This window comes from Athalia rosae, chromosome 5 (assembly GCF_917208135.1).
Source record: "Athalia rosae chromosome 5, iyAthRosa1.1, whole genome shotgun sequence".
Taxonomy (NCBI): domain Eukaryota; kingdom Metazoa; phylum Arthropoda; class Insecta; order Hymenoptera; family Athaliidae; genus Athalia; species Athalia rosae.
Genome location: NC_064030.1, coordinates 3444054 through 3469997, shown reverse-complemented (window position 1 = coordinate 3469997; position 25944 = coordinate 3444054). Strand labels below are relative to the sequence as shown.

General features: G+C 40.2%; 3 protein-coding genes across 7 annotated transcripts in view; all 3 read right to left on the bottom strand.

The window, feature by feature from the left end:
* Positions 1–17548, bottom strand: part of LOC105692926 — an 88716-nt gene extending 71168 nt beyond the window's left edge. For 2 of the 3 annotated variants that reach the window (XM_048655804.1, XM_048655802.1), the window contains exon 1: positions 6631–6914. The gene's annotated coding sequence lies outside the window, so the exon portion shown is untranslated. Of the gene's footprint in view, positions 1–6630; positions 6915–12817; positions 13099–16083 lie in introns of those variants that run through there. The other variant, XM_048655801.1, reaches the window with a different exon arrangement.
* Positions 17549–20712: 3164 nt separating this feature from the next.
* LOC105692927 lies at positions 20713–23487 on the bottom strand. The gene is made up of 2 exons (XM_048655807.1): positions 22873–23487; positions 20713–22704 (listed from the first exon to the last, which is right to left on the bottom strand). The coding sequence occupies exon 2, from the start codon at positions 22608–22610 to the stop codon at positions 21351–21353; it is 1260 nt and encodes a 419-aa protein (XP_048511764.1). The 5' UTR covers positions 22611–22704; positions 22873–23487; the 3' UTR covers positions 20713–21350.
* A 143-nt stretch (positions 23488–23630) lies between these two features.
* LOC105692928 (glucosamine-6-phosphate isomerase) lies at positions 23631–25920 on the bottom strand. Of its 3 annotated transcripts, none has more exons than XM_012412503.3 (6): positions 25790–25920; positions 25067–25212; positions 24697–24981; positions 24239–24597; positions 23990–24071; positions 23631–23730 (listed from the first exon to the last, which is right to left on the bottom strand). In XM_012412503.3, the coding sequence occupies exons 2-5, from the start codon at positions 25188–25190 to the stop codon at positions 23994–23996; spliced, it is 846 nt and encodes a 281-aa protein (XP_012267926.2). In that variant the 5' UTR covers positions 25191–25212; positions 25790–25920; the 3' UTR covers positions 23631–23730; positions 23990–23993. The 3 variants fall into 3 exon arrangements, with proteins under 3 accessions (XP_012267926.2, XP_048511773.1, XP_012267928.2); XM_048655816.1 differs by lacking the exon at positions 25790–25920 and adding an exon at positions 25583–25723; XM_012412505.3 differs by lacking the exon at positions 23990–24071.
* Between the last annotated feature and the right edge of the window lie 24 nt (positions 25921–25944).

The window sequence follows — 25944 nt, the reverse complement described above, 5'->3', positions numbered from 1 at the left end:
CCCCACCGATTCTCAGGAGGCGTAACACAACTCGCGCGCAACCCCCGGATCCTCTCTCACTCGCTCCTCTCTGTAAGTTACTATCGGTGTGCGGGGATTCCGGGATTCGATATTTTCAACGTTCTGTAAGGACTTCGCGGTTCGCTTCTTATTCGTATAACCGCGACGAAGGATGAGAGAGAGAGAGAGAGAGGCGAGTGAAATGATGAAAATGGAGAGCTCCGCGGCTCCTTTTATATATAGGGGACTAATGGGAGATCGAGTGAGATTCGTTGAATAAAACAGGTGCACGAATCGGAAATCGAAAACAGACGAGAAGTATTTTATGGTATACGTATACATACGTAACCTACGTATACCTGGAAGAATTCTATTCGAAATGGATAAAATATCTTACTTTTATATCGACGCGAAGGAAGTTACATAGCTCTGTCGTTCCCGCATTCGCGATATAGCTGTATCTCGTTCCAAAATCAACCTCATGACTATAAATCACCGTAAGTAAACACGTTGAACTACAAAACCGATATCGCGTCTACCGCGCGAAATTTTTACGTCGATTCCAGACTACTCGATTATCTGGTAACTACATGAAATACCAAAAACCAATTACAGCTCTCACAGGACTCGTTTTTTTCAAAAACACGGTCCAGCTTCCCGGTCTTCGACAAAACAAAGAGGGGTTGGTATAAAAAGACGCGGGGAGTCGGGGGTTGGGATCCTGAAATTCGACGCCCCTAATGCTGCCCCGACGCTTAGAGGCTGTGAAACGAAAAAAAATGGGAGAGAAAAGTTTTTGGGTTCTTCGAGAGGCCGAACCCGTATCAACCCTGAACTCTCACCGGCATTTCGTTTCATTCGTCATTTGAATTTTTGACCCGTAACTCCTTCTTTCATTTCACATCATTATATTCCACACGCATGTTGAGAATTTTTTTCGTCGGTCTACGAATTTTTCCCATCTAGGTATCTTTATATTTCCGCTCCGAAAAGCGAAAAATTAGTAATAACTCGATCAATTTTATAGATGGATCAATTCATATAGTGAATTCGGATTCGATTGCATGAATTTTGGCTTTCAGATTTGGATTCCTGCGCTGATTGTGAGTGACATTACTCTTGAAGAACCAGAAACAAATTCGATTTTTGAGCAAAAAATAAATCATTCTTTTAATTGGGTTTAATATGCTTTTCTGACGTATTTTGACCTCAGGAATCCGAATCTGAAAGAAAAATTGACCTATCTCCAAGATTCACCGAGTTATCGCCAATTTTCAGCTTTTTGGGGTCAAAAATAAAAAATTCATTTTTTAGTCTATCTTAACGTAATTTGAGCTCAGAAATCTGAATCCGGAAGAAAAATTGATCTATCTGCAAAAATGACCGAGTTATTCTCATTTTTTCGCATTTTTTTGCATAAATTTGAGGATATCTCGAAGGGAAAAAATCGTACCTCAATTTTCTCAACGGATTCGTGTTCCTGAGGTCAAAATACATAAGAAAAGTGCCATACGATCAATTTTAAAAAATAAAAATTTTCGGCCAAAATTTGAAAAAATCGTAAGGGGTACCCCTTGGAAAAATCTCAAATTTTGGCCGAAAATTTTTATTTTTTAAAATTGATCGTATGGCACTTTTCTTATGTATTTTGACCTCAGGAACACGAATCCGTTGAGAAAATTGAGCTACGATTTTTTCCCTTCGAGATATCCTCAAATTTATGCAAAAAAATGCGAAAAAATGAGAATAACTCGGTCATTTTTGCAGATAGATCAATTTTTCCTTCGGATTCGGATTTCTGAGCTCGAATTACATTAAGATAGACTAAAAAATGAATTTTTTATTTTTGACCCCAAAAAGCTGAAAATTGGCGATAACTCGGTGAATTTTAGAGATGGATCAATTTTTCTTCCAAATTCGGATTCCTGAGGTCAAAATACGTAAGAAAAGTGTAATACAATCAATTTTCAAACTACTTTACTTTGGACCTAAAAATCGATTTTTTTTTTTCTTCTCAAGGGTAATCTCACGTATAATCAGCTCAGGAATCCAAATCTGAAAGCTAAAATCATTCACTCATGCAATCGATCGAGTGATCATCAATTATTCGCTGTTGGGAGCAGCAAAATTATAAGACATATCGATTGGTTTCAGTCGTAGACCCACTGTGATTCGTCGCAATCCATGCATGGGTCGAAATATTCGAATTTCTTGGTCTACGAGGGAACCCGAGCTTTGCTGGAGTCAGCGTAGCAAGCAGCGTAGCGCTTTGTTGTGAGACGTCACCTTCGGGACTGAGCAGAGGTGACGCACCACAACAAACCGCGCGCCCCTGTACACTGTTCTCCGTATTTCATGGTATCTCCCCCGATCTCATCTCGATCCTCGCCGAAATTCACGACCGCCAAACTAAGTAAAATTTTCAAGTTCTTTGAACGCAGCGTAATTCGCTCGAATCATTTTGCGAGGGTTGCTTTCGGGATGGTGGACAAGGTGTAAGTACCTTTGTAAAGCGGATTGAGAAGTGCTGACAAACTTTAAACGAACCCCTCCACAGACCGAGGAATTAGTCAAAGACTTATACGACGACTCGACTGAAGTTTTTTTCCCCCCATTTCTTTCTGCGGGCAATATTCATTAGCCGAACGTTGACTGTGTGCGTTCAAACACGATCTTCCAAGAGCAGCCAAAAAATGAAAAGTCACCGTCACAGCGATGCCACGTACGATTCTCAGTTTACAATTAATTAGAAATCCTTGATTAGTTTCGGGATAATTGCCGGTATTATGACAATAAATCGCACATCTGCAAACTATTAGCTTGGAAGGGTTGAAGTTTAAATTGCTGTAGTGGTTGGAGCTGGAAGATGAAATGGCTAGCTTTCGGTCGGTATACAGGGGAGGGGGCGGGGGGGGGGGGGGGGGGGGGGGGGGCATAACGGCGTGTACGAAAGCACCTCGTTAATGATGATTAATTTACAGTCGGAAATTAACCGACCATTTCGTATTGACAAACCACCGAGGCTCGTAAGTCATTAGTCACTTATGCAACCGAATGACTAGACCTCCACCATAACCGCACCGCAGATGACAATATTGCATAATTTTCCCCTAACGACCGCAGAAATCGCGCAATTATACGTCATTCCAGGCATTGAAACGACCCACCGCGAAGCGATCCCGACGAGGGTTGCGATCGGTACTCGTATCAATGGAATAGAAATTTTTTTTCAACCCGTCATCCCCTTTCCTGAAAACGAGATATCACGACCCTTTGTAACCAACTGCGTGTCTCCGCAGGAATTCTGGAACGGAACCGAGGAATCTACATCCCTGAGGACCCGCGGATGGCGGGCGCAATAATTCCGAGGAATTTACCGAATTCGCTAATTCCTAACTAACAAGGATCACCCCCCCCGCGTTCTCGCTACGACGATATGATAATAACGGGGACATACGGGACACTGAATTTCGCGGACATCCGCGATAATAACGCAGAGAAGAATGAAAATTAGATAAGAGGTAAAGAATATTCAAGGTGGTCGATCAGGAGCAGAGGGATGATTTTACTCCGGGGGTCATGCGCGTGCGAGGGGGACGTGACTCGAGACACGATTGTGTAGATAGAGCGCGGTGTAGGTATTAAGGAAAACCTTCGGAGGGAAGAGGGTTTTTAAGAAACTCCCGCCTCAGACGGTGGACGTTAAGTGATTCACCTTCGTCTTTGCTTTAACCTCGGCCTTTGCTACGTTTCGCTTGGCCGCAGAGACCAAAGAGACCACAAGTCGAGCCGAAAAAAATTCTGAAGGAAGAAAACCAGCCGCGCGAGGGTCGCGCGGAGTGAGATAAGTACAAAAGTTGCCGTTGGAAGCTTTTTTTTTTTTTTTCATTTCCATATAATTTTCGCTACCGCGGAGTTGTATGAGGAACTTGCGGGGAGCCCGAGGAGTAGAGCATGAAATCCTTCCAAGACAGCGGGAATATTTGCCAATTAACTTTCACCCAGTTATCCCCTACAAGGGTACAGGGTATATTATAATAGTATAATAATGCAGCCGGCTCGGTTGGTGTTTCCACAGAACCCGAGAGACAAAGTTCGAGGATAAACTTGCGGGTCATGTGCCTCTGGGAACCGGGATAAGAATGGGCTGAATAGAGGGATGATGACGCGAGATTCTATAAAGAAATCGCGAGTTGAATATTCCTCGTTAAAAAGATATAATCACGACTTTGCAAATTAGAACCTCCAGAGAAATTACCTGCTGGAATGGTCATCGTGCGGAATTCTCCCGACCCCGGCGAGTTAAATTATGTACAGCGCGGTCGAGCGGGGGAAGAAAAAAAAAAAAGAAATAAACCATTCCGAAAATTGAATACGTCAACGAGTTGTGGCGGTGACTTTTCGGGTACGCCGTATTCCTCGGCAACGAATTTCTATATTTGTAACATTTTTTTTTTTTTTGTTTTTTTAGAAATTCTAATTTTATTCCGTTACTTACATTTTCGCAGAACAATGAGTTGGTCAAGACTTCGTAATTTATTGTACGCTTTCGAATTTCGTCTACTTTTAAAACGTGCTTTTTTTAAAAGAGAATATATATGTAGATTTTTTATCTCGCTCACGCCGTACAATTTATGTAAAAATAAAAAAGCGAAATAAAAAGTTCCGACGTCGCATTTCGCACACCGAAATAACTTTTGAATAATAAAAAATTTTTTTTTCTTCACTCCGATAACAATACTAGCACACATACCCGTTTCAATTTTAACCGTATTATGTTATTCGCGTTGCGAATTTCGTACAAAGCTTTTTGGAGAACAATAAAAACATAAATTCTCTCTTTTTTTCTCTCAACATTCCGCTCGCCACTCGGCAATTCGTGACTAAACCAGCGGGTAAAATGAAGGTCATATGTATAATGCAGAAGAAAAAGAATTGCCATAATTTCGAAGATGGTCTTTCAAAGTTCGAAGAGTTCGATATAGCAGAAAGGGGATGGTATTCCATGACGTATGGGTAGGTACTGGAGTGGAAGAAATTACCGCCGCAAGAATAGGAAAAAAGAATAGTGAAATGCGGTGTTATAGATGCAGAGTAACGAGCGATCAAGTTCTCGAGTTATTTTTCAAAAAAATCACAGGGATAATACCGCTGAGAATTGCGGGGGCAAAGGATAAGAATAAGAATATCGTCAGTTCTGAGAGGGAAAAGTGTAGAGAGAGTGATAAAAATGGGTATTTGCCTTGCGGTTGTGCGGATTTTCGAAAGCCGCGGTGAGAAAATCTTATGCGGAGTCCTGATTTTCGAAAGATAAACGAGCGGGGAAAGGAGAGTAGGTGGAACAAAACTGCTGAAGGCACGAATCCAAAAATATTAGCGGCAACTTTTCTCCGGTAGAATCCTACGCGATCCCTTGCAGGCAGAGAACAAAAATCGCTAGTTCTTCTTACGAGGCACAACGTTCAGCTTTAAATTACGTAACACTAAGAATAAATGAGTTACAGCTCGTGGGATCATAAATTAGACATTTTATCTGGTTTGGATGACGCTGTAAATTATTTTCGACGGATGAGCAGATAGGAAACGAGTGTAAGATCGCACGTGACGTCGCGTCGAGTTGAAGGGGCGCGAGCGAAAGGGCGCGAAAGAGCTGTGTGAAAAAAAAAAAAAAGGCATGTGAAGGAAAAAGAGCGCGGTATTATAGCCTTCGAGAGGATCGTGTATATGTATAGAAGGAATCATTAGGTAAAGGGTCTTCCCTGTTATACGTGACTACGACGATAAGGTAGAGCAAAAGGTGATTTCCACACCATCATCCCCCGCGAAGATATCCCAACCCTTTCCCTTTTCCCTTCACCCCCTGCCCCTGTCGTAATCAGTTTAGAAACGACGCCTTGGAGCAAAATTTCAGTTTAGTTGAAAATCACTACCGCACTTCTTATCGCCGCTAACGGATCTCGCTCGGCATACGCTCAGCACCTTCACCGACGATATACGGCGTACGGCGTAATTGATATTGTAACGCAGTATAGATGAAATTGGAAATTAATATACGTTGTAGCTCCATTAGACAATTTCCGCGAGTAGAAAAAGCTTCGATTTTTCAACGATCGGGCGAAGGCGTATCACCGGTATTCTACAATTTGCATGTCTTCTGGAAATAGAAAAAATACTTCCGGATCGAAAAGTAGCTGGAAAAATTAGCCGTTGTTTGTCTTCCGCTGAAAAATGCCCGAGGTCGCCCAGTAAAAGCACAGCAGTGGCAGTAGCTGGCGGTACCGTAAGCAAAAAAGCTCGCAAATGCAGACAGAGAAATGTAAGAAAAGAAATTAAGAAACAAAAAACAAAAAAAAGGAACCATTTGAATACACGATAAAGTAGTGCCCAGAAATGGAAGGGAGGGAGGGAGGGAGGAAAGTAAGAAGAAAAGTAAAGAAGAGATAAAAAAAAAAAAAGCTCGCCGCAGGTTCGCTGACGGAACGGCGTGGTTATTATTATACCAATGTACGTATATCGGCCTCGAGGTCAGAAAAAAGGAATCGCGAGAGCTGCCGGTGTATTTTGTACAACCGATCGATGATCGGTACACACGTGAAGTTTTTGAATTATTTAACGGAACGCTGGCCATACCTCAAACAGACGTCACGTCATAATCCTCTCTTTTGCACAGCGTCCGTTTCAGAGCTGGTCGCTCGAACAATGAAATCCGAAAAGTGGCGAGCCATGGCTGTGCTTGCGGAAAAAACTGATGACTTTACACAAGCACGCTCCGCACGTGCACGTGCACCGATGATAAGTAATTGTAAAAAAAATGAGAACCAAAAACAACGGACACGCAGTTAATTTTACCGAAACACCGACTACGAGGCACCATCGGTGTCTCGAATAAGACTGAACGGCCGTAACCGACCCAACGCTCGTAATCCTAACAACAAATTAATCTCCTCGTGTGGAACCAGCAACACGCCAGTTGTGTTTACAGTGTTCACCCCCTCCACAAATGATAAGGCATCGGATCAAAATCGAAATTGAACTGCTACACCGTTCTATATCCGATTATCGAACTCCGCCGACGTCACATTTTCATTGTCCACTTCGTTTTTCCGCGCAGGAGTGAAAAGTAACGCGTAACGCAATACCGGAGTTCAAAATGGACGAACAGAAATTTGGAATGTGTCGGGTTAGCGAGGAAATCCCCCTTTTCCACCTCGTGTACGGTATGGATTGCGGGTGAATAACGCGGGCGTTTCAGCTGACAACAGAGCCGGCGAAATTTCAGGCCTTAAGAAAACACCGCGTTGTATAGTGTTTCGCTATTGAATTTTCCATCTGAAAGTTTTCCCTCCAGACGTACTTTACACATAGCTATCTCATGCCCGCGCTTACGCTGGTTCGCGCATCTTTATTATAATCCCCGCCCTGTGTTGGCCCGCTCGCTAAACGTTTGATGAAATTTTCAAAAATTAATTAAGAGAAAGGAGGCTCTAGGTAACATAGTAATTCAAGGATTAGGAACACCGACGTTATACATTCGGTAGAAAAGATCAAATACAGTTGAAATAAGATTAGCGAAATCCCCTGAAGGGCGGGCACCCATACGTAGCGAAAAATTCGCCGAGCACATCGAAACGTCGAAGCTTAACTACTTCGCAAATACGAGATATCCGCCAAAGGACGTTTTGTCCGAAGGATATTTTGCCTTGAGGATATTTGGACGGCGCGGGTACCTTTCGAGGGGATGCATTATACATGAAATACGTATAAAGTTAGCGTTGACGTTAATGTATCCGAAGGAACGTAAGATTTGCGTAAAAATTGCAAATATTCAACCAGCTTGTGCCGAAGTTTCGCGAGCTTTCGTATGTATAGTTATCACGGCGGAGGTACGGGACACGGAAAATAACACGTAACACACCTCGGATGGTGGAAAAGAAAGAGAGATAGTACCTCGTACGCGTTGCAGCAACTTTTAGAGCGCTGAAAATTGACGAGCCTTAAATAATTCATGGCTATAGAAAACCGTACGGTATTACAGGGCGTAAAATGAGGGAATAAAAAGCTTTTGTAATACGTGACATGGTGACAAACGAAAAAAAAATATACAAAAAAAAAACCGACGTATTCAAGAATACCAATAAAAGCTAGAAACTCGCGAACTAATCCTCTGAATTTTTTATTTATTTCTCTGGAAACTATGAGGGTGAAATTTTTCATTCGACTGATAAATTTTCGTTTCAAAATATCGCGCATACCGGCAAAACATGAACGAAGAAAATCGCGTACAGAGGAAAAAAAAAGAGAGAGAGAGAAAAACGTACACCGGTAGGGATATAACTTCCGAATTGCTCGTTCGTTCTATTGAATATTTTCCCACGGATTTATGGGGTCCGATACGCCGCTGCTCGTAACCCAGCCGAATTGTCTAGTCTGTCTCCGCGGCAGCTACTCCTAAAGTACCAACGATATCGTACTACGTACCCAGTTCCAAAACTCGCGTTTTTATCCGTGTACGACGGTATAACGCAGCCGCTGCAGGAGCGCGGAGATTACATTATTCGAAGAAAAAGAAGTAGCGAACAAGTAAAGGTAGATATCGTTGGAAAGAAGAGGACGTTGCAATTATCGCTCCAGGACAAGAGGCGGCATCGCATCGATTTTCTCGAGATTTTTTTCGGTTTTCCGGGGAAGAAAACTTAAAATTGTCGGTACGACCTTATTCCGATGTATTCCGAGAGCTGGAGAATCCAAATATATTCACGTAACGTCGGAATGACTAACCGCAGGTAGGGTATATCCGAGAAAACGGAGCTTTGCCAAAATTGAAAAGCGATATAAAAAAAATTTTCATTGCAAAATTTTTTAGGACACCGCCGATACCGTATCATATAAACGGCGGGGTACGTGTATATACGGATAGCATTTACAAAATTACCGAGTTAAATGGCAACGAGCCAAACCGTTGTTGAGCTCGCAACTTGATTTAACACCGTGAAAACATCATCGAGTTTAATTGCAGTAGGAATATAAATTAAATTCAATCCGGGCGTAGCTCGGAGTTCGATCGGTCTAAAAAATCAAATCAATTAATTATCTAGCAGCTAGTAATAAGGAGTGTATAAAAACTGGCTCACGTTATACCTACACCTTATCCCACCAACCTGTATAAAACTTGAGGGAATACGAGTACATACATATATAACATCTAGACGAAAATAATAAAGGGTGCGCGCGTGACAGTTTGACGCTAGCAATATTATCTGTAACTTTCTATATATACACAATGGGATGAATTCGTGTCCCGAAAACTCAACGAGCGAGCTTGGGGTATCGATTACACGTTTTCAACGATCGTTACTTCAAGCAGTACTCCGGCGAACCCTTTGAAGATAAAGAGATGAAATAAAAAAAAAGGTGAAAGAAAAAAAAACCAAGAGACAAAAAAAGCAGAAAAATGTAAAGAGAATAAAAATCGAACGTGAAATTACACGACCTGCAGACGTGCCCGAACAATTCACCCTGTACAGTGTGCTACGTCCCCATAAGCCGCAAAAAAAGAAGCGAACGAAAAAAGAAAGATTAGAAAGAAAGAAAAAAAAAAAAAAAAAAAAACGAGACAACAAAAAGGAAACGATCGGTACGAACACCGGGATGGATTTTTCTTCTTCCTCTTTTTTCAAAAATTTAAACTACGCGAGGTATGAGTAATAGCCGTGACCCAGGATAAAAATAATAATAATATTAATAACGATGATAAAAAAAAAAAGAAAAAAAGAAATGCCTCGTACACCGCCAATATATGATAGTTGCAGGTGCATGCAACGGAAATAGAATGAAACGAGGTAACATGTTATTCGCATCCATATGCATATTTAAATACCTGGTCGCGATCGGTCGGAATTGAAAACCGCAGATTTTGGTACGTAACACACGTAACGAAGCAGGCTCCACACGTTCTCCGAAATTTCGGTACATTGACGGACAGGTGCATACGTTCAATGAGATAAAAAAAAGAAAAAGAAAAAAAAATCTATACGTATACGTATATATAAAAATTGATGATAAAATAAATTTACGAGAAGCAGAAAAAGGAAGAAACAGGAAGAAAATCGGGAAATATATCGAATATGATATAAAATAGCGCGGAACGAAGGTAGAAGTGGGTAAAGGGTAGGCGGGATGGCGACGTAGGAAATATAGGAATGCATTTGTAAAGTGCATTGTGTTTCGCGGAACAATACCGTACCCGTACCCCGGATCTTTTCTTTCATATCTGAGGTGCCTGCAGCGGCTGGAAAATATGTACACACACGTATATTTATATGCACGTATATATACTTATATCAATAAGTTTATACCCATGTATGTATAAATATCCGTCAAACGTCGCCGGGTCAAGAAGGGATTCACCGATTTAATAACGTTCCGCACGAGATCTGGGCATACACCATTCAATATTCCGGAGTTTCAAACGCGATTCAAAGTCCGTTTCCACTTCTATTCAGACTTTCGAGTTCTCCGAAAGACTTTTTTGCGTGGAGGTAAACGCGTATCGTACATGACGACAAACCCCTTGGAACCGGCCGATGTCCCTCCGCAAACGGAAACGTTATACGTATTTTTTGGAAAGGCTTCGCCTTTGATTATTCAAGAGACGATCAACCTCTGTAATCGAGACTCGATGCATAGCCGCTTACCTAACTGCATACCGACATCTACACCTTTGACCTTCGATAACGGTAGCTACGGAACATGAGCAAGAATGAAAAAGAAGAAGAAGAGTAAGAAAAACCAGAAGATTCGGTCACTGGGATGTTCGATTGAGCGTTAGGGAAAAGTGGTGAGAAAACAGAGAGAACAGAGAAGATAAAATAGAGCTAGAATTTGAACGGAAATTGATACCTTAGCTTCTTACGTGAAGTTAATTAAATTTCTCATCAATTGGGGAGAAATATATAGATGGTACATCGTAGCTCTGATGGATGGGTACGCGTAGCACGCGTTTCGCATCGAGAGATTTAATATTACGTGGGATATAATATTACATATCCGGCGGAATTGACTTTCCAAAACTGAAAGGGATGGATGTATGACGCCGACTGTACATACATATAATACACTGCAGGTTAAATTGAACAGATACACATATATACCACACGTGGATATCCTAGGTATCTATTAGATACCTATATGTCTGGATAGATATACGTATATAAGGTAGGCGAGTTACCTGGAAATTTCGTACCGATATTGCACTACGTATATTCTAATCTTCCAGAGTTACTGCGCGGCTCATGACCGGTAAATCTCAATTGGATTTGAATATACGGCGGAGTTATGTAGACGCCAAGAGTTACTCTGAAATATAACGACAGGTGGATAAAACGATCGCGAATCATCACAAGAGTCGATCGACATCAGATTTTTATATCCGTTATTCCCTTTCTTTTCCGGATTCGTCGAATATTTTATGCAGCGGTTTAGCGGTCGCGTGCTGGTTGGTGGAATTTTATTGAAAACCGGGGGATCGACCGAGGAAGGCAATTTTTAGACCAGAAAAGATGGCGAGCTGTCAATTCCAGACGAGCAACAAGCGTCAGTCAACGAAACGCGGCGGCGGTGGCGGAAACGCCAAAGAGTGCAACATCCGAGAAAAAGATGCCGCGAAGTTGCGGGAGAAACATCCGGTCACGCAACAGGCTGAAGGATCCGCGAAAGAAACGACGTATCTTCAAATTGCTACCATGCGTCCTCTTGTTTTCAAATTTTCAAGGTGTTAATCTATATTTATTATAATTAAGGCTCGACCTCCCCAACCCCCCCTTCCAATATTCCTTACGCCACGTGTATTTATAATAAATCTAAAACGTGCCGAACACCATCGGCATGACCAGCAGTTTCGATGACCTACGCCGTGTAAAATTCTCTAAAGAGTTTTCCAAGTTAAACAAACACGTGAGCTGTCCAAGTAACGTATTACGTTCGGTTCAGGGTGAGCCTGTATAAACAAATTTACTTAAAAATAGCCGTTTCGCAGGTGAATTCAGGCTAGCGGATTTTTTTTTTTTTTCCCCTCTCCACCCCCTCAGTTTGGTTCATATTTTTCGATTTTTTTTTCTGATCTTCGCTTACCAGATTCATCGCGTGCGTCGTGATTTTCATCCGACTAAATAAATTGAGAATACCGAATTAATAAATTCTCCCGCGTGCTATTCGCGGTCGTATAATGTCCTCCCGAGATTTTCAGAGGATATAATACGCATCGGCCTGGCTATAAGCAACGCGCACAGACGAATGGTTCTTTTTCTATAACATCCACAATTTTCTGGTCTCATTCAACCTCGGCGTCACTAATGAGAAACCAGAAAATACCGTGGCTATGGATATATATGGAGCGTACGGACTCGACACGCGAACACTATACGAGCACTTAATTATCAGCTGCCATTCGATCGTCGCGTCGCGCCATTACGTGGTTCAGCATTTTTTTCAATACGCGTTCAATATTTTCATCCGATATCGGAACGGGACAAAGCACAGTCGATACGAAGTACAGGTGTGTGTGATATTTTTCTCTTCCAAAAGCGATGTTTCTTTTCTCTCCTTTTCTTCCGATACAGATACAGGGTAATTCCACGGGGGATGACCGACAAGGAGAGATGACCAATGATGAAAATTTGCCGAGCAATAAAGCTCAAGTTTTAAGAGAATCGTTTTGTATAATTTATCGCTCTGAAAATACCCTCGGTATCGTCTCTCCCCGTGGCAGGTCATCATCCCCCCGGAATCACCCAACGGACGGACTCGTGATTGATAATACCTTGTGGAAAGGGCGTGGGCGTGGTGCTCGGCATTGTTGTAAATTTCTCAGGTTGGTGTTGGCAGTGTTTCCTTGTAGCACTAGAAGAATTATCTTCGATAATAAGATGGCGTTGATCAGCAGAAGCCGTAACGGTCGCCCCGCGGTCATCTCAGTACTGCCCGCACGCTGATGATCATCGTCCGAAAGAAAAACCCGTCTTCTATCAGCGAGGAACGCGATCGCGATCACGCCATTGTTACCGTCATCACGATCGTCGTCCTAATCCTCATCGTCGGACCCTGAAAATTAAAATAGCGTTAATTTATTCGAATAAAACACACGAAGAGAACGAGAAACCGTACACCCTCTGTCCCATACCGATTAAATAGGTACAACGTACGTATACCGTTATACATTACCCAAGATGCGCACAATGGCGCACTGGGGACGCGACCAAACGATAAAAAGGAAAATGTCGCACAGTGCACGTATTCACAATACTATAATATCCATCTACATAAGCCTGTACAAAGAGATGAGAAGGAACAAAAAATTCTCTATAGAAATTATTGTGTTCTCGTTGGGTAAGAAGATGTAGTAACGTTATAACACGTATCTCAGCACACTGTAGCGATGCGAGATATTATCAGTTTCACTTGTTCTCTTCATTTTCATATTCCTTTTGGGAAATTTTTTTTTTTTTTTTATAATAACGTACATCGCGAAAGCGTGATATATCAGAAATGATCGTATCTTTTCAATCTATACAACGCGAACGATCCGCGTAATTTCGAACACAATAACGACGTTAATTCTTCAGAAAGGGCATAAGTTACAATGCGGCAACAGTTATGATATCAAAGGATGCATATTCTGACTATATGATAAAAAGCGAGAGAAAGAGGATCGATATATTGAAGCAACGCTTTTACGCTAGGTCGCGTATTTATGGCAACGACGAGTTTATTTATAGTTTATAGCGTTTCCCCGTACTTACCATGGTGTTACACGCACGCATGGAAAATCTGAATTAAAAATAAATTTCAAAAATGGAGAAAAAAGACTGGCGAAGCTCGTGTCAACGATTTCCTAGAGGGTTTATTTCAGTACAACGCGGTCAGACATAGGTACAGAGGCGTATCTCCGCGTCGCGTTGTATGTTTACACCCTACCCTGTACGCGGCGTGTGTCTGTGACTTTGCTCGGTCATTATCGTTCTCGAACCCGATAAATCGCCGGCTATCCCGTACGTACGAAGGTAAACACACACACTCGTTGTTGGCAACACCCTCCACACCGCTCTCCAACAAGTCAATGTACCAATACGGCAGTTTTGACGTAGAAAAATTTGTGCACGGGTCGCATACAGATGCCTTATTAAATTTTACAATCAATCACCCTTGTTCAGCGAATATTTCAAATGCAAGATAACATGCAGCTGCATCTGCCAGCGATCCAATTACCATAGAAAATTATTATATTACGTAGTTCTCGACTAAATCGTATCAAACTTTCCAACTTGAATTGTACGTTACTTCGTATCGAACAAAAACTGATTAATAGTTTCCATAGCCTTCCGTGTGAAATACGCGAGGCAAATTATAATTATCGTTGCGCGAGGTACATAGGTAAATTTCTAAAAATCTTGGTCTATTTTTAGATTTTTTTTTTCTTTTGCTACCCTAACGACAGAGGGGATGGTAAAACGCGAAAATTTCGGCAATTTATACGTCAACGAAGTACATGCCTGCTCGATATCGCGATAAAAATGACATTGCGAAAAGTATATAGGAAAGGAAAACGAAATAGAACGTGTAAGGGGAAGAAAATGGGAAAAAAATTTGTACCTACGTATAAAACACATTTCGGTAATCGCGGAGCCGGGCGCGGGCGGACCGGAGAACGAATGAAGTAAAAACGAATGCGTACAGTATAGCGTGTATAGTATGTATCGTATGTCCTGCATATTTCATGATCTAGCCAACCCCCTGGCCTGAACCCTGTACACACACACAATATTCCGTACAAGCGAACGCATTTCACAAAAGTAAAATATATACGCAGAGTATTTTTGAGGGGGAAAAAAATGTCTCCACCTTAGACTGAATAAATTTTGCTCACTTATTCATCATTATCTTTCGAAATTTCTCGAGATACCGAAAATGTTTTTAATTATTCAAAAAAGCACGTCCCACTCGAATTCCCGAGCTTCTCGTCGTACGCTATAAGTTTTCGAGCGAGTTTACTCCCCGGCGCGGTATGACGACGACCGTCTTGTTTTGAAAACGAGGAATTCGGATGTTGCGCTTTCTGAGTCATGGCGTGTATTTAAAGTTTATATAATATCCGCACATCCACGTATCGCATAATTATGTACGTAGGTACGTGCTCGAGTTGGAGGTTTAGTCTTTGACCCGGTGAAGAGGGGAAATAAAAAAAGAAAAAAATTAAAGAGAGAAATAAAAGGGAGAAGGAAAAAATGAAAGTACTGCAGCTTCAAGGCGATGGCAAACACTTCAAATATAGAGTCCTCGCGTATCATATCGTACATCATCACCGCAAGTGCAACAGCACGTGACCGTATATACCTGTGTAGGGTCGATTCACTTGTGATACACTTCTGAAGAGGGGATGCGAACACCCCATAATATAATCTGCGTTATGTACACTGTGTGACGTATATCCTGTACGCAGAGAATCTATCCGTAATGGAATTCCTTCGAAGCAGCCAGTAGCTGCGGCGGAGTGCACGCCGATTTGCGTTCATGAGTGAATTTTAAAGGGCGCCCGGCACCCGGATCACGGGGTGGGGTGGTCGTTCGACGATATACTTGCAAAAGCTAGGGGCACGTGATACACCGCAAAGTCGATTAGCATATTTTGACAAACATGGGTCCACCGACGGGCACGTGGCCCGGAAAAAGGACATTTTTTTCAACCCCCTTTTTTGGTAATTCGGTTATTTTTTTCAACTACCGATATTGGAGATAAGTTATTTTCTCTTTTTCATTTTGTCAAAATTCCTTTCTCCATCGAGGGAGCATACGGTGAAATTTAGGGGATGACAATATTTGACAGAACATCAAGGTATCGTGTGTTAACGCACCCCGACGAGAGTACTCCAAATTTTGTGACATTCGTGGTTTTTACGTGGATACGAAACAAAAAAATAGAAACATCTTTCCATCGTCGATACGATGCGAAAGTGAAGAGAAGAGAAAAAATTTTGAAGATTTATCCAGATTATTTCCTAGGAGCTTGCGATTATATTATATCATTTTTACCTCAAATCCGCGTCGCTTAATCGCTCCCCGCAGTGCAGCAGGAGTTTCAGTTGCGTTTCCAGTAAAAATTGGACATTTTTTTTCAGTTGCTTTTTGATGTTTCTTCTTCGCCTTTGCCACTTTTTAAACGAATTTCGTGTAACAGAATCAGTAGTTGGGTCGTGGAGGTGATCGGAAGAATTTACCCTTTCCTTATCTATTTCTCTTTTTCTCTTCTTCGCTCTTTTTCCGTGCCCTTTGGCCACCTGAAGAAGAGATGGAGCGGATGCTCTGTTGCTCCGGCTGGCGGCCCAGCCTTACTTGTTGCACGGATCGCTAATTTAATCACTTAATTTTAAATTTCACTAAACTCTCATTAAACCACAACATAATGGGGATCAAATTCCAAGCATTTATCGCATAACTTGATGGTTTACAAATTACACCTCTCTCTGTGACGAACAAATGTTTTTTTATCTTTCTGTTTAATACAATTTTTTCAGCGTTGAATTTTTTTTTTTTTTTAACGCTAACGAGCGCACTAAACAATAACGACGAACAAGGGGAGTAATAAAAACACCTACTGCACTAATTAATTATTACCAAACATCACGCAATTTTAGTCAAAAAATTTTTTTACCGATAATCGTTTGATTATAATCACTTCGTGAAAATCGGAGCTTTTTAATTTTCATTCTCTCCATCAACCCCGTCGATCATGTAATTTTTAATTATTTTTAATTTTTTTTTTTTTCTTCTTCACCACCTTGGATGGGATTAGAGAAAATTATTCAACGAAAGAATTGGAAGATCGATAAAATCCGGGCAAATACAATTTCCATCAACACTGCACGTTCAATGAAAGCCTTATATTATTGTAATCTGTAATTGAATTCAGTTTCAAACGCTTTTTGAACTTCATCATGTCGAATTTTGTCCTCGCTCTTTCTGACGATGGCCCACTCGTACTTTGTCCAAAAAAAAATTCAAACTCAAAACATCCAGCTATCGATAAATATTATACTCCATCTCCGATTACTTCCGTAAAGAAAACTGACAAAAAAAAAATCAAATCTACACCCCTACGTATTCATTGAACCCTCGCAACAACCATAATCGTATGTATGTATTCGACTATCCACAACTGGCCGATACGAAACATCATCCGACAAAAATCATCGATTTAAATCACCTGCAGTACCTTGCAGTGTACCAAAATTTGATCAAAATGAAAAATCAGATGCCAGAAAGAAAAAATTCGAAAAAAAAGGACCGTGTACGAGCGCCGAGGGGTAGGTGTACAGTTTTTTATATTCCTTTTTATTATATAGATATATATTTCAATTTGCTCTTTTTTCTTTTTTTTTTATCTTGGAAAAATAAATTCAAATCACCTTACGAAGCGCAACGCCAGCGTGCGGCTGTACCCAAACTTTAATCAAAGTTGAACACCTAACAAAAGTTGGGCTGTTGCTCTCGGTACGAAGTCGCGCGCTCCACTGAGGCACGGGCATGCGTATCCTACTGTGATAACCCCCACCCCCCCTTTACCATCGCAAACCACCCCCAACCCTCTCCACTATCGTCACCGTCACCGTCACCGTCGGACAACCACCAACCCCCTTATTGCTCAACCACTTCGAGCATTCGTAGTATTTTACATGCCCTGAAGTTAGAATTAGTATGGAAGGGGTGGGTTTTGATATGGGGTATCAAGTGTGCATAGATATCTCGATTTTATTATCACTCTATTTATCCCTGTCCTCGGTATCTCCGTTACATCGACATCCTACATATGTATACATATATACATACCGGTTGTGATACGACGGTGCTTACTCTTTGGATGAATATAAATTTTTCCAGTCCTGTTGAAACGTTCGCAATAGTTTTTACTGTTTGAAATGAACAGACAACTTTTTGACTCCTGATTTCCTAAGAGTAACTATTTTATTGTCCTCAAATTCTCACCAAATCCAAGTAAACACGATGTGTTTGGAATAAGTGCATGCGGTTCGCACACGCTAAGCTCGTCTGGGCTCGATGTGGCGAAAGCACAAGCGTTTTTTGAACAAATCTCCTGATACCCATTACAAGTTCCACAGATTCTAAACACCTATACGAGGCATTACGTAATTTAATCGTTCGCTGTCTGGAATTGCACCGTATAATTTATCCTACTATATGTGTGCGAATAATACAATTTGAAGTCCACAATTCTAATGTAGTTCACTGCAGCAATAAGATAGAGCCCAACATAACAGAGATAAACCGTCAAGTTCGGAGCGGTTGTTCTTCATCAAGTTTTGACGTTGATGGTTCGTTTTTCGAGAACCAAAGAGACCTACTGATGCGATATCGTGCATGCTGTCGTTTTAGTGTATGTATTACGTGTATACCTATATACACGTAGCATGATGAAGTTAACCATACCGTCTGCGCGTTACACGCGCTCAATTTTAACAAACCAAATTCCTCCAAGCGTATTAATACTCCAGAGGATCGCAGCAAACGTATATGGAAAGGAAAGGGACATTACAATGAACGTGGCGACAGGCATGCGTGGCGAACCGCTTTCCAAAATAAAGAGAATTCATTTTTCTTCCTCATGTACACGTAGATACCTCTCCCCGGAAGGAGTATTAATTTCTTGCCCCCCGAAACTCAACCCCCAGAGTAATATGACGATAAAAACAGATACAAGAAACACCGTGCTCCGGGGCGAAATGAAATTCCTACTTGCGACAGTTTTGGAATAAGTGTAACACGTGAAACGGAAGAGAAACTACGTATTGTTTAAGAGCATTAGTTAACAATGACGAATTGTATCTTTTTTTTTTCTTTGCCCCGTGATCCTATATTGTACATATTGGTGATTCTTTTCTCGTGAATTTTTGTTTTTCGAATCAGGATATTACATAAGACGTTTTTTTTTTTTTTTTCATTAGTTAAACAATTCTCGTCATGTGGGCTAAAAATAATTTCTGCTACCCAACCCGCCTCATCGTCTGTTTTCCGCCCCTTGCATTCCGATGTACTTTGAGCGAAGAAAAAAACAGAAGAAGCAAAAAGGTAGAGTGAAAAAACTCAACCCGCTACAACCGCTGATTTTATTTGCTCGCCAGTCACGGTACGGACGGATATAGATATGGGAAACGACGACCAACTTCGTGCTCGAAACTGCTGTAACCGAACGCATATATTACACCGATGCATTACGTACTCAACTACCATCAAGGCCGTACGAAAAATTCGCAAAAATTGTTATCAATTTTGAAATGATCCATTCGTCGTACGGAGTATGGAAATTGGATAAGGTGCAGTCGTTTGATACAGAGATCAAAAATATTTTCCTCCCTTGTTCGCTGTTTTATTTTTTTTTTGTACCTACATCGTTTTTTTTTTTTTTCAACCGAACCCTACCAAACTGAGCTCTTTGCCTGGGTCATTTTGTGACCGTGTTTTTTAGCGATGTTTGCTCGGATATTTTTAAACCCCCTCTCAACATCGAACGTATAGGATTATCACAAGATTATACGCACTCCCTTTGTTTCTACACGGTACACGCGTTACGTTGCAAATTCCCAGGAAAAATTAACGAATTCGAAAAACGATTGGAATAATAATGGAGAAAAAAAAAAATGATGGCCAACACCTCATCCCTGAGGGAGGATAAAATAAGTGCGACATTTATTGCGAGTATACCGTATAGTTGGTTTTCGTGCGGTATGGTCGACGTGACGGCGATCATCGTAATGGGCAACGTGGGGGATATTTTGGCATGCACTACACGAGGTAGTAGAACGGAAATGTTGGCAATATAGAAGAAAAAATACTTTTGAAGGATCTGCGGAAGAGTAAAAAAGGCGAGGTCGGTGGAATAACGTTGTGAAAATTAACATAAACATCATCCCCAGCCATAGCTTCGACCTATGCAAAGCGAAATTCACGCCTTTCAACGTGAATTTCGCTCAGTTATCTTTTCCCTGCTGCGCGAAAATTATTTCTGAAACTCACCCCATCGATGCCCATTCAAGGGAATGGTGTATCTATAATGTTCTCAAGAGATTACACGGGTTGTTTCATTCGTGTTTCTAATATTGAATAGTCAGTCCTTTGGACCTCGAAAAAGTTTCACTGGATTAATCGATTGCGTAGGAATTTATCTCGTCAGTTAACTCTTCCGGAATGAATCTTTCATTTATGAAACTGCTAGGCGTTATGGCAACAAACTTACGTGATATAGGTCTTCTATTGAGTTCAGTTCGAAGAAACCTCTACTGGAATATACTTATGAAATTTTAACCACATATTCTACACGTGAATAGCTCTAGCAAAAACTAGAACCGTATTAAAATCTTGAGTTATACTGTTTGTTTTAAGCCAAAAGACAGTGAAAAAAACCCTTTCCCTTTGGTAAAATTTCCGCCTGCACCTTTTGATTAATCGATAAATATTATTATCTCTAGTTTGCGCTAGAGTTACTGTCATACTGCAAATCAAAATATTTTTGATTTTTTGGTTTTCAATGAACCGTTATCAAGATATCACCGCCACCAGCGACAGGACCTTGCTCCCCCTTGCGAAGCGTTGCGTTTGCAGATGATTTTTAGGCATAAAAAGGGTTAAAAAAAAATTAATAAAAATTTGTTTCGTGTATTTTAAGAGTATATTTGCTGACAATGAGCTTAACAACTTTCATATCAATATCTGTAATAATACTTCCGGAAAAAATTTACAAAAATAGCCTTTTTTTTTGGGCGTCTAAACCAGAATCATCCCTTAAATTATTAGATCTTTATGATCAAATCATCTGTCTTAAATATGAAATCTGCGCTTACCGCTTATAGATACTGCATTCAACCAACCACATTACCTCAGAACCCTTTCCAGTTTACTGCCCTTCTACTGGATAATTATTGGATTATGCAAAAACGGTAGTCGTATTCATGATAAATTACAGGGGTGATAACAACAATTATATTTATTGTAAAGTAGATGAACAAAAAAAAAAACGATATTCTCTTAATAGCTAATCTCTCTAAAAAAAATCTTCTTGTATTGGGTATATTCCTTTTGTATATGTGTCAAGTACCACCGAATTATAAATCGACTTCACATACCCCACTTCGTTCTTCAGACGTTATCACGCAATGCAAACATGATTGCGCCTTATTATTTACGCTACATATTTGAATGAACAAGAGAACCAAGTCTCTGCTGGATTAGGTTTCTCTGAGTTCGAAAGTCAGTGGCTAATAGACATGCATGTATGCATATAAGGAACATCACATCCAGTTTTTTTCCACGTATTGTAACGTGATATCTGCCATGCGATTACAGCAGTCCTGTGGCCATGTTTTGGCCTGGAACATAAGCTCAGGATTACCTTTGCTGGCCTCAGCTTCAGGGTTTGCAGATATAACTCTGGTCATAAACATGCAATGGAAGTACTCGCGATGCGCCGCATCATCAAGTTGTTTGTCAAAAGCATCTCTAGTGAATAAATTGCCGTTGATTCCTAGTCGTCCAATATGCGATATGAACTTTTGATAGTACAGATCTACGAGCTCCGTGAAGTGTGCGTTGCCAATTTTTGGTATACAGCTCGAGAATAGTAAGAACAGAAGATCTCGCAAGGGATTCATGTAAAGGTAATTTTGAAAATCGATAAACTTGATATTTTCCGGATTTGTACCACTTGCATTCTTCTTGAACATCACATTATTCGTCCATAGATCGGTATGACCAATCGTTCCCCAGGGTTCAGATGGAATATCATCAATATGAAATCGGTTTATACACCGGTCGAGCGCCTCTTCAATCCTCGATAAATAAGGAAGGGTAGTAGGAATGCTCCTTAGAGCCTTTATCATTAATTTATCTACATTATTTGAGATTTTTTCTACATCAATTACCATACTTTTTGCGCGGTATTTAAATTCTTCAAATAAAACTGGCTTTTTGAACTTTACAGCGATACCCAGCGCATGGAATCGAGCTAGTTCTTCCACGACCATTCTGGAATGTGCGAGGTCTAAGCCGTCGAACCTGTCGCAGCAGTAATAATTTTTCGCTCTCAAATTCTCCATCAGAATGACCGCATCTTTGTCAAATTTGTCAACTCCCTCTTTTAGAGACAATCTGGAGCCAAATAGTTGCGGAAGTCCATTGTAGACCTCTGATTTCGGAATACCACACTCAATTTCAATTGCTGCATATGCAGGAGCAATATTCTGAAACATATATATCTCCTTCGGAAATGTATATGAACTGTCGAACATCACCCTCTGGAATTCTGTCGATGGTATCATTTTCGCAGCAAGTGCAAGTTCTTCCGGTTCCGAACTCTGTCCACCTCGTCGAATTAATGCGTCGACTTTGAGCAATGTACTACCATAGTTTTCACCCCAGGGTACCAAATTAGTGGTTGTGAAATTATCAACGATCAAATTATACCCCAACTTTTTTTGCAGAAGACCAGTTAGGTCACGCAGTACGATTTCGGTCGCTTCCGAAATTGGTTTATTCGATTCTCGGTTCTCCATTGGTAATATTATGCCAGGTCAGAATTCGTAAACGAAACACGCACTGTACTGCACACTCTATTGTACCTCTTTTTATTACCTGAACCCCCGCTCTCTGTAACATGTTTATCACATTGAAATGATTTATCGTCTTCGCTATTTGAGTGAAGAGTGATAATGCGTTGTATCACATAAATAATAATCCCATGATAAATAGTATGTATGTATTATTAACCACTACTAGTGCACTATGTGACTGCAGCAGACTTATTCACTTATTCACCTGGCTTTCATACAGCAGCTATCTGCAGTTTTTAAACAAACGTCTGTTCTGTTCCAGCAACACTCTGCTTGTTTATTCGCATAAATGATAGATTGGAATGCTATTCGATATGCTTGCCTGGAGCAGTGCTCTGACACGTGAGCTTGGAGCAGGAGTCTCACTTGAGTAAAGCCAAATAATAGCAGTGTTGCTGAGCCTCTGAGGACCTCAATTCTCCTCTCTACTTTCTCTCCTCGTATGCATCCGACTAATACTATACGGTGTGCCCCTCTCCACCTATGTCGTAATCTCCACAGCACCAATCATCATCGTTATTTATACGATCTTCTCTTCCGAATCCCCAGAGAAACTTCTTTAGGAATATGGTATTCAGAAATTCTACACAAACTGCAAACCCGACTCTCCATTTCATTCAATCAATAAACGACTTATATTTATTATCAATATACAATTGATCGTATAAAACTGTAAATCTACCATAACAGAATGAATATAATAAGTATCTTTTGTATAAGAAATTGTATACATCTTATAACGAATGAAAACTTCGAAATATATATATCATTTTTTCTTAGCTCTCTAGCACGTAGGTTGGTTGGGTATCTATATGATTATTGGGAGTTTCTATCTAAAATGATGTCATATAACCGTGATGTTTGGAGGCTTTATCTATCATAGATATCATTGATCATTTATAAACACCAAAATCAATATCAATAAATTTTTAATAATATGCAAATGTCAGTCTATTTTTTTTCTTACATTCAATGGCCGAATATTAAAAAATCCATGAAACCTCATCTAACACAATGAGGGGATGGTCTCTTCCACCAATTTACTATGGATATTCCAGAGATTCTGAAAATAGAAAGGCTATCAATGTGAAAAACAAACTTCGGATCAATCATAGGCTAACGAAATAAAGTACAAAATACTACAACACGCTGTTACTACCTGCTGAATTCTTGAAACTAAATTTACGATAATGATGAAATATAAAATAGCAAAATTGAAGCAAAGCGAAGCAGGCATTGATTGAGCATCTTGTCAATTGCTATGAGTTTACATGATAAGTTTAGAAAGCAGAGGAATAAATGTACAGTCATAAAATAACTACCATTTCAGCAATCGCTTAAAGATCGGCGTAGGAATGCAGTTCCATCTTCCTCAATCAACTTCTGATGCACTACGCTTAGAGCCTGTGGAATACAGAGCTCATTACATGATTCACGCGGAATTAAAAACGAGTGGAAATTTTTTTCAACCATAACTCATTAAGCACAAAATCTGCACGACAAAGGAAACTATAATTGCACTGACCAGAGCACAACACAAAATTCATGGTATAAACAATAGTTAGATTTACCTTGAAATATTTAACGGTCTTGACTCGTAGCTCAAGAGTTGCATCCTCATCACAGATAATTAGAGTACGAGCATGCTGTTGGAATGCTGAAACAGTCCACATGTGGTTCACACCTTCTTCTATAGCCTTGTAGAGTGCAAATGCCTTGTGAGAGCCAGTAATCAAAATCATAACTTCCACAGAATCCATTACAGTGCCAACTCCGACAGTAAGTGCCTGCTTTGGGACTTTATTTATGTCATTACCGAAAAATCTCGCATTTGCTTCCAAAGTGTCTTGAGCAAGTGTCTTGACTCTGGTTCGGGACACCAGAGAAGAACCAGGCTCATTGAAGGCTATATGGCCATCAGGACCGATGCCTGAATTAAAGATCAAGATAACATTCATATTATTGTCAGATACATTTACATTACGCAAAAAATGAAGACAAGTGAACAAGAGGAAATTGAAATTATTACCTCCTATAAAAAGTTCTATTCCCCCAGCTTCTGTGATCTTTTTTTCAAATTCGTTGCATTCAGCTTCCAAGTCTGGCGCATTACCATCAAGTAAATGTACATTTTTTGGATCTATGTCTATGTGCTTGAAGAAATTGTTGTACATAAAATAATGATAAGACTCTGGATGATCTCTTGGTAAGTCTACATACTCATCCATGTTGAATGTTTTCACATACTTAAAGGATATTTTGCCAAGCTTGTTATATTCAATCAATTTCTTGTACATACCAAGAGGTGTACTACCTGGAAAAAGAAAAAATTATCTGTAGGAATGCAGAAACAGATTCACAGTTCTCATTTAGCACAAATAGTAATTAGCATAACACACCTGTAGGCAGTCCTAAAACAAAATATTTATTCTCATTGGGTTGAAAGTCCTTGATTCTTTTCATGACATACTTAGCAGACCATTCGGCAACATAGTCTACTGTATCACAGATTACTAAACGCATATTTGCTTTTGCTTTGAAAGACCTGAAAATTGCAAAAGAAATCAAATACTTTTCCAATACTTTTGACATTTATTCCTTAAGATAATATATATTATTCCTTATCTAGTCACGACAAGAGATCTTTTGAAGATAAAAACCTATATGTATGTAAGTATAATCTAGTTATTGCAATTGACAAGAATTGACAGTTTTATTCTCAATCTCTTCAGTTTTTGTTAAAAACTACTTATCATTGTACAAACAAATGAATCTGAATCATGGGGTATTGAAGCAGAATGCAACAGGCTTATGATAAAAACATATTATTAATCTCTTATCTTGGCTGCAGGAACAGCCTGTTGCTGATAAGAAAACTACTACACGCTATATTGTCTTTTTCGGAGGTCAATCACCTTAGATTGATCTTCGTCTGCGAGAAGAATGTCACAAGAAATGTGAATGTAAAAACCGTGAAAAATTTTTAAGCAACAAGATCTATTGGGCATGATACACTGAGCTTATTATTGCCAACGTGTAGAGATGATGCATTCTTTAATTTTGATAGCTACAATCAAACGGTTGAACTGAACCGAGAAAAATGAATGCTTTGACATACGAACCTCGATTAATAAATAGTCCGCAGCAAACCGTTAAGAACTCCTTGTGCTATACTTGTGCTTATCCTTGAACACTATCCTCACCAAGCGTCAAAACGATAACTAAAGGTGCCAATTCACTTACGTCGTTTCGATGCAAGTGAAAAATCCTGGAAGCT

Excerpts from the sequence above, each read along its gene's own strand:
- LOC105692928 (XM_012412503.3), bottom strand. The coding sequence starts at position 25,190 with ATGCGTTTAGTAATCTGTGATACAGTAGACTATGTTGCCGAATGGTCT. Across the intron at positions 24,982-25,066 it reads TGTTTTAGGACTGCCTACAG|GTAGTACACCTCTTGGTATG; the intron begins GTGTGTTATGCT and ends TTCTTTTTCCAG. Across the intron at positions 24,598-24,696 it reads AATAGAACTTTTTATAGGAG|GCATCGGTCCTGATGGCCAT; the intron begins GTAATAATTTCA and ends TCTTTAATTCAG.
- LOC105692927 (XM_048655807.1), bottom strand. The coding sequence starts at position 22,610 with ATGGAGAACCGAGAATCGAATAAACCAATTTCGGAAGCGACCGAAATC.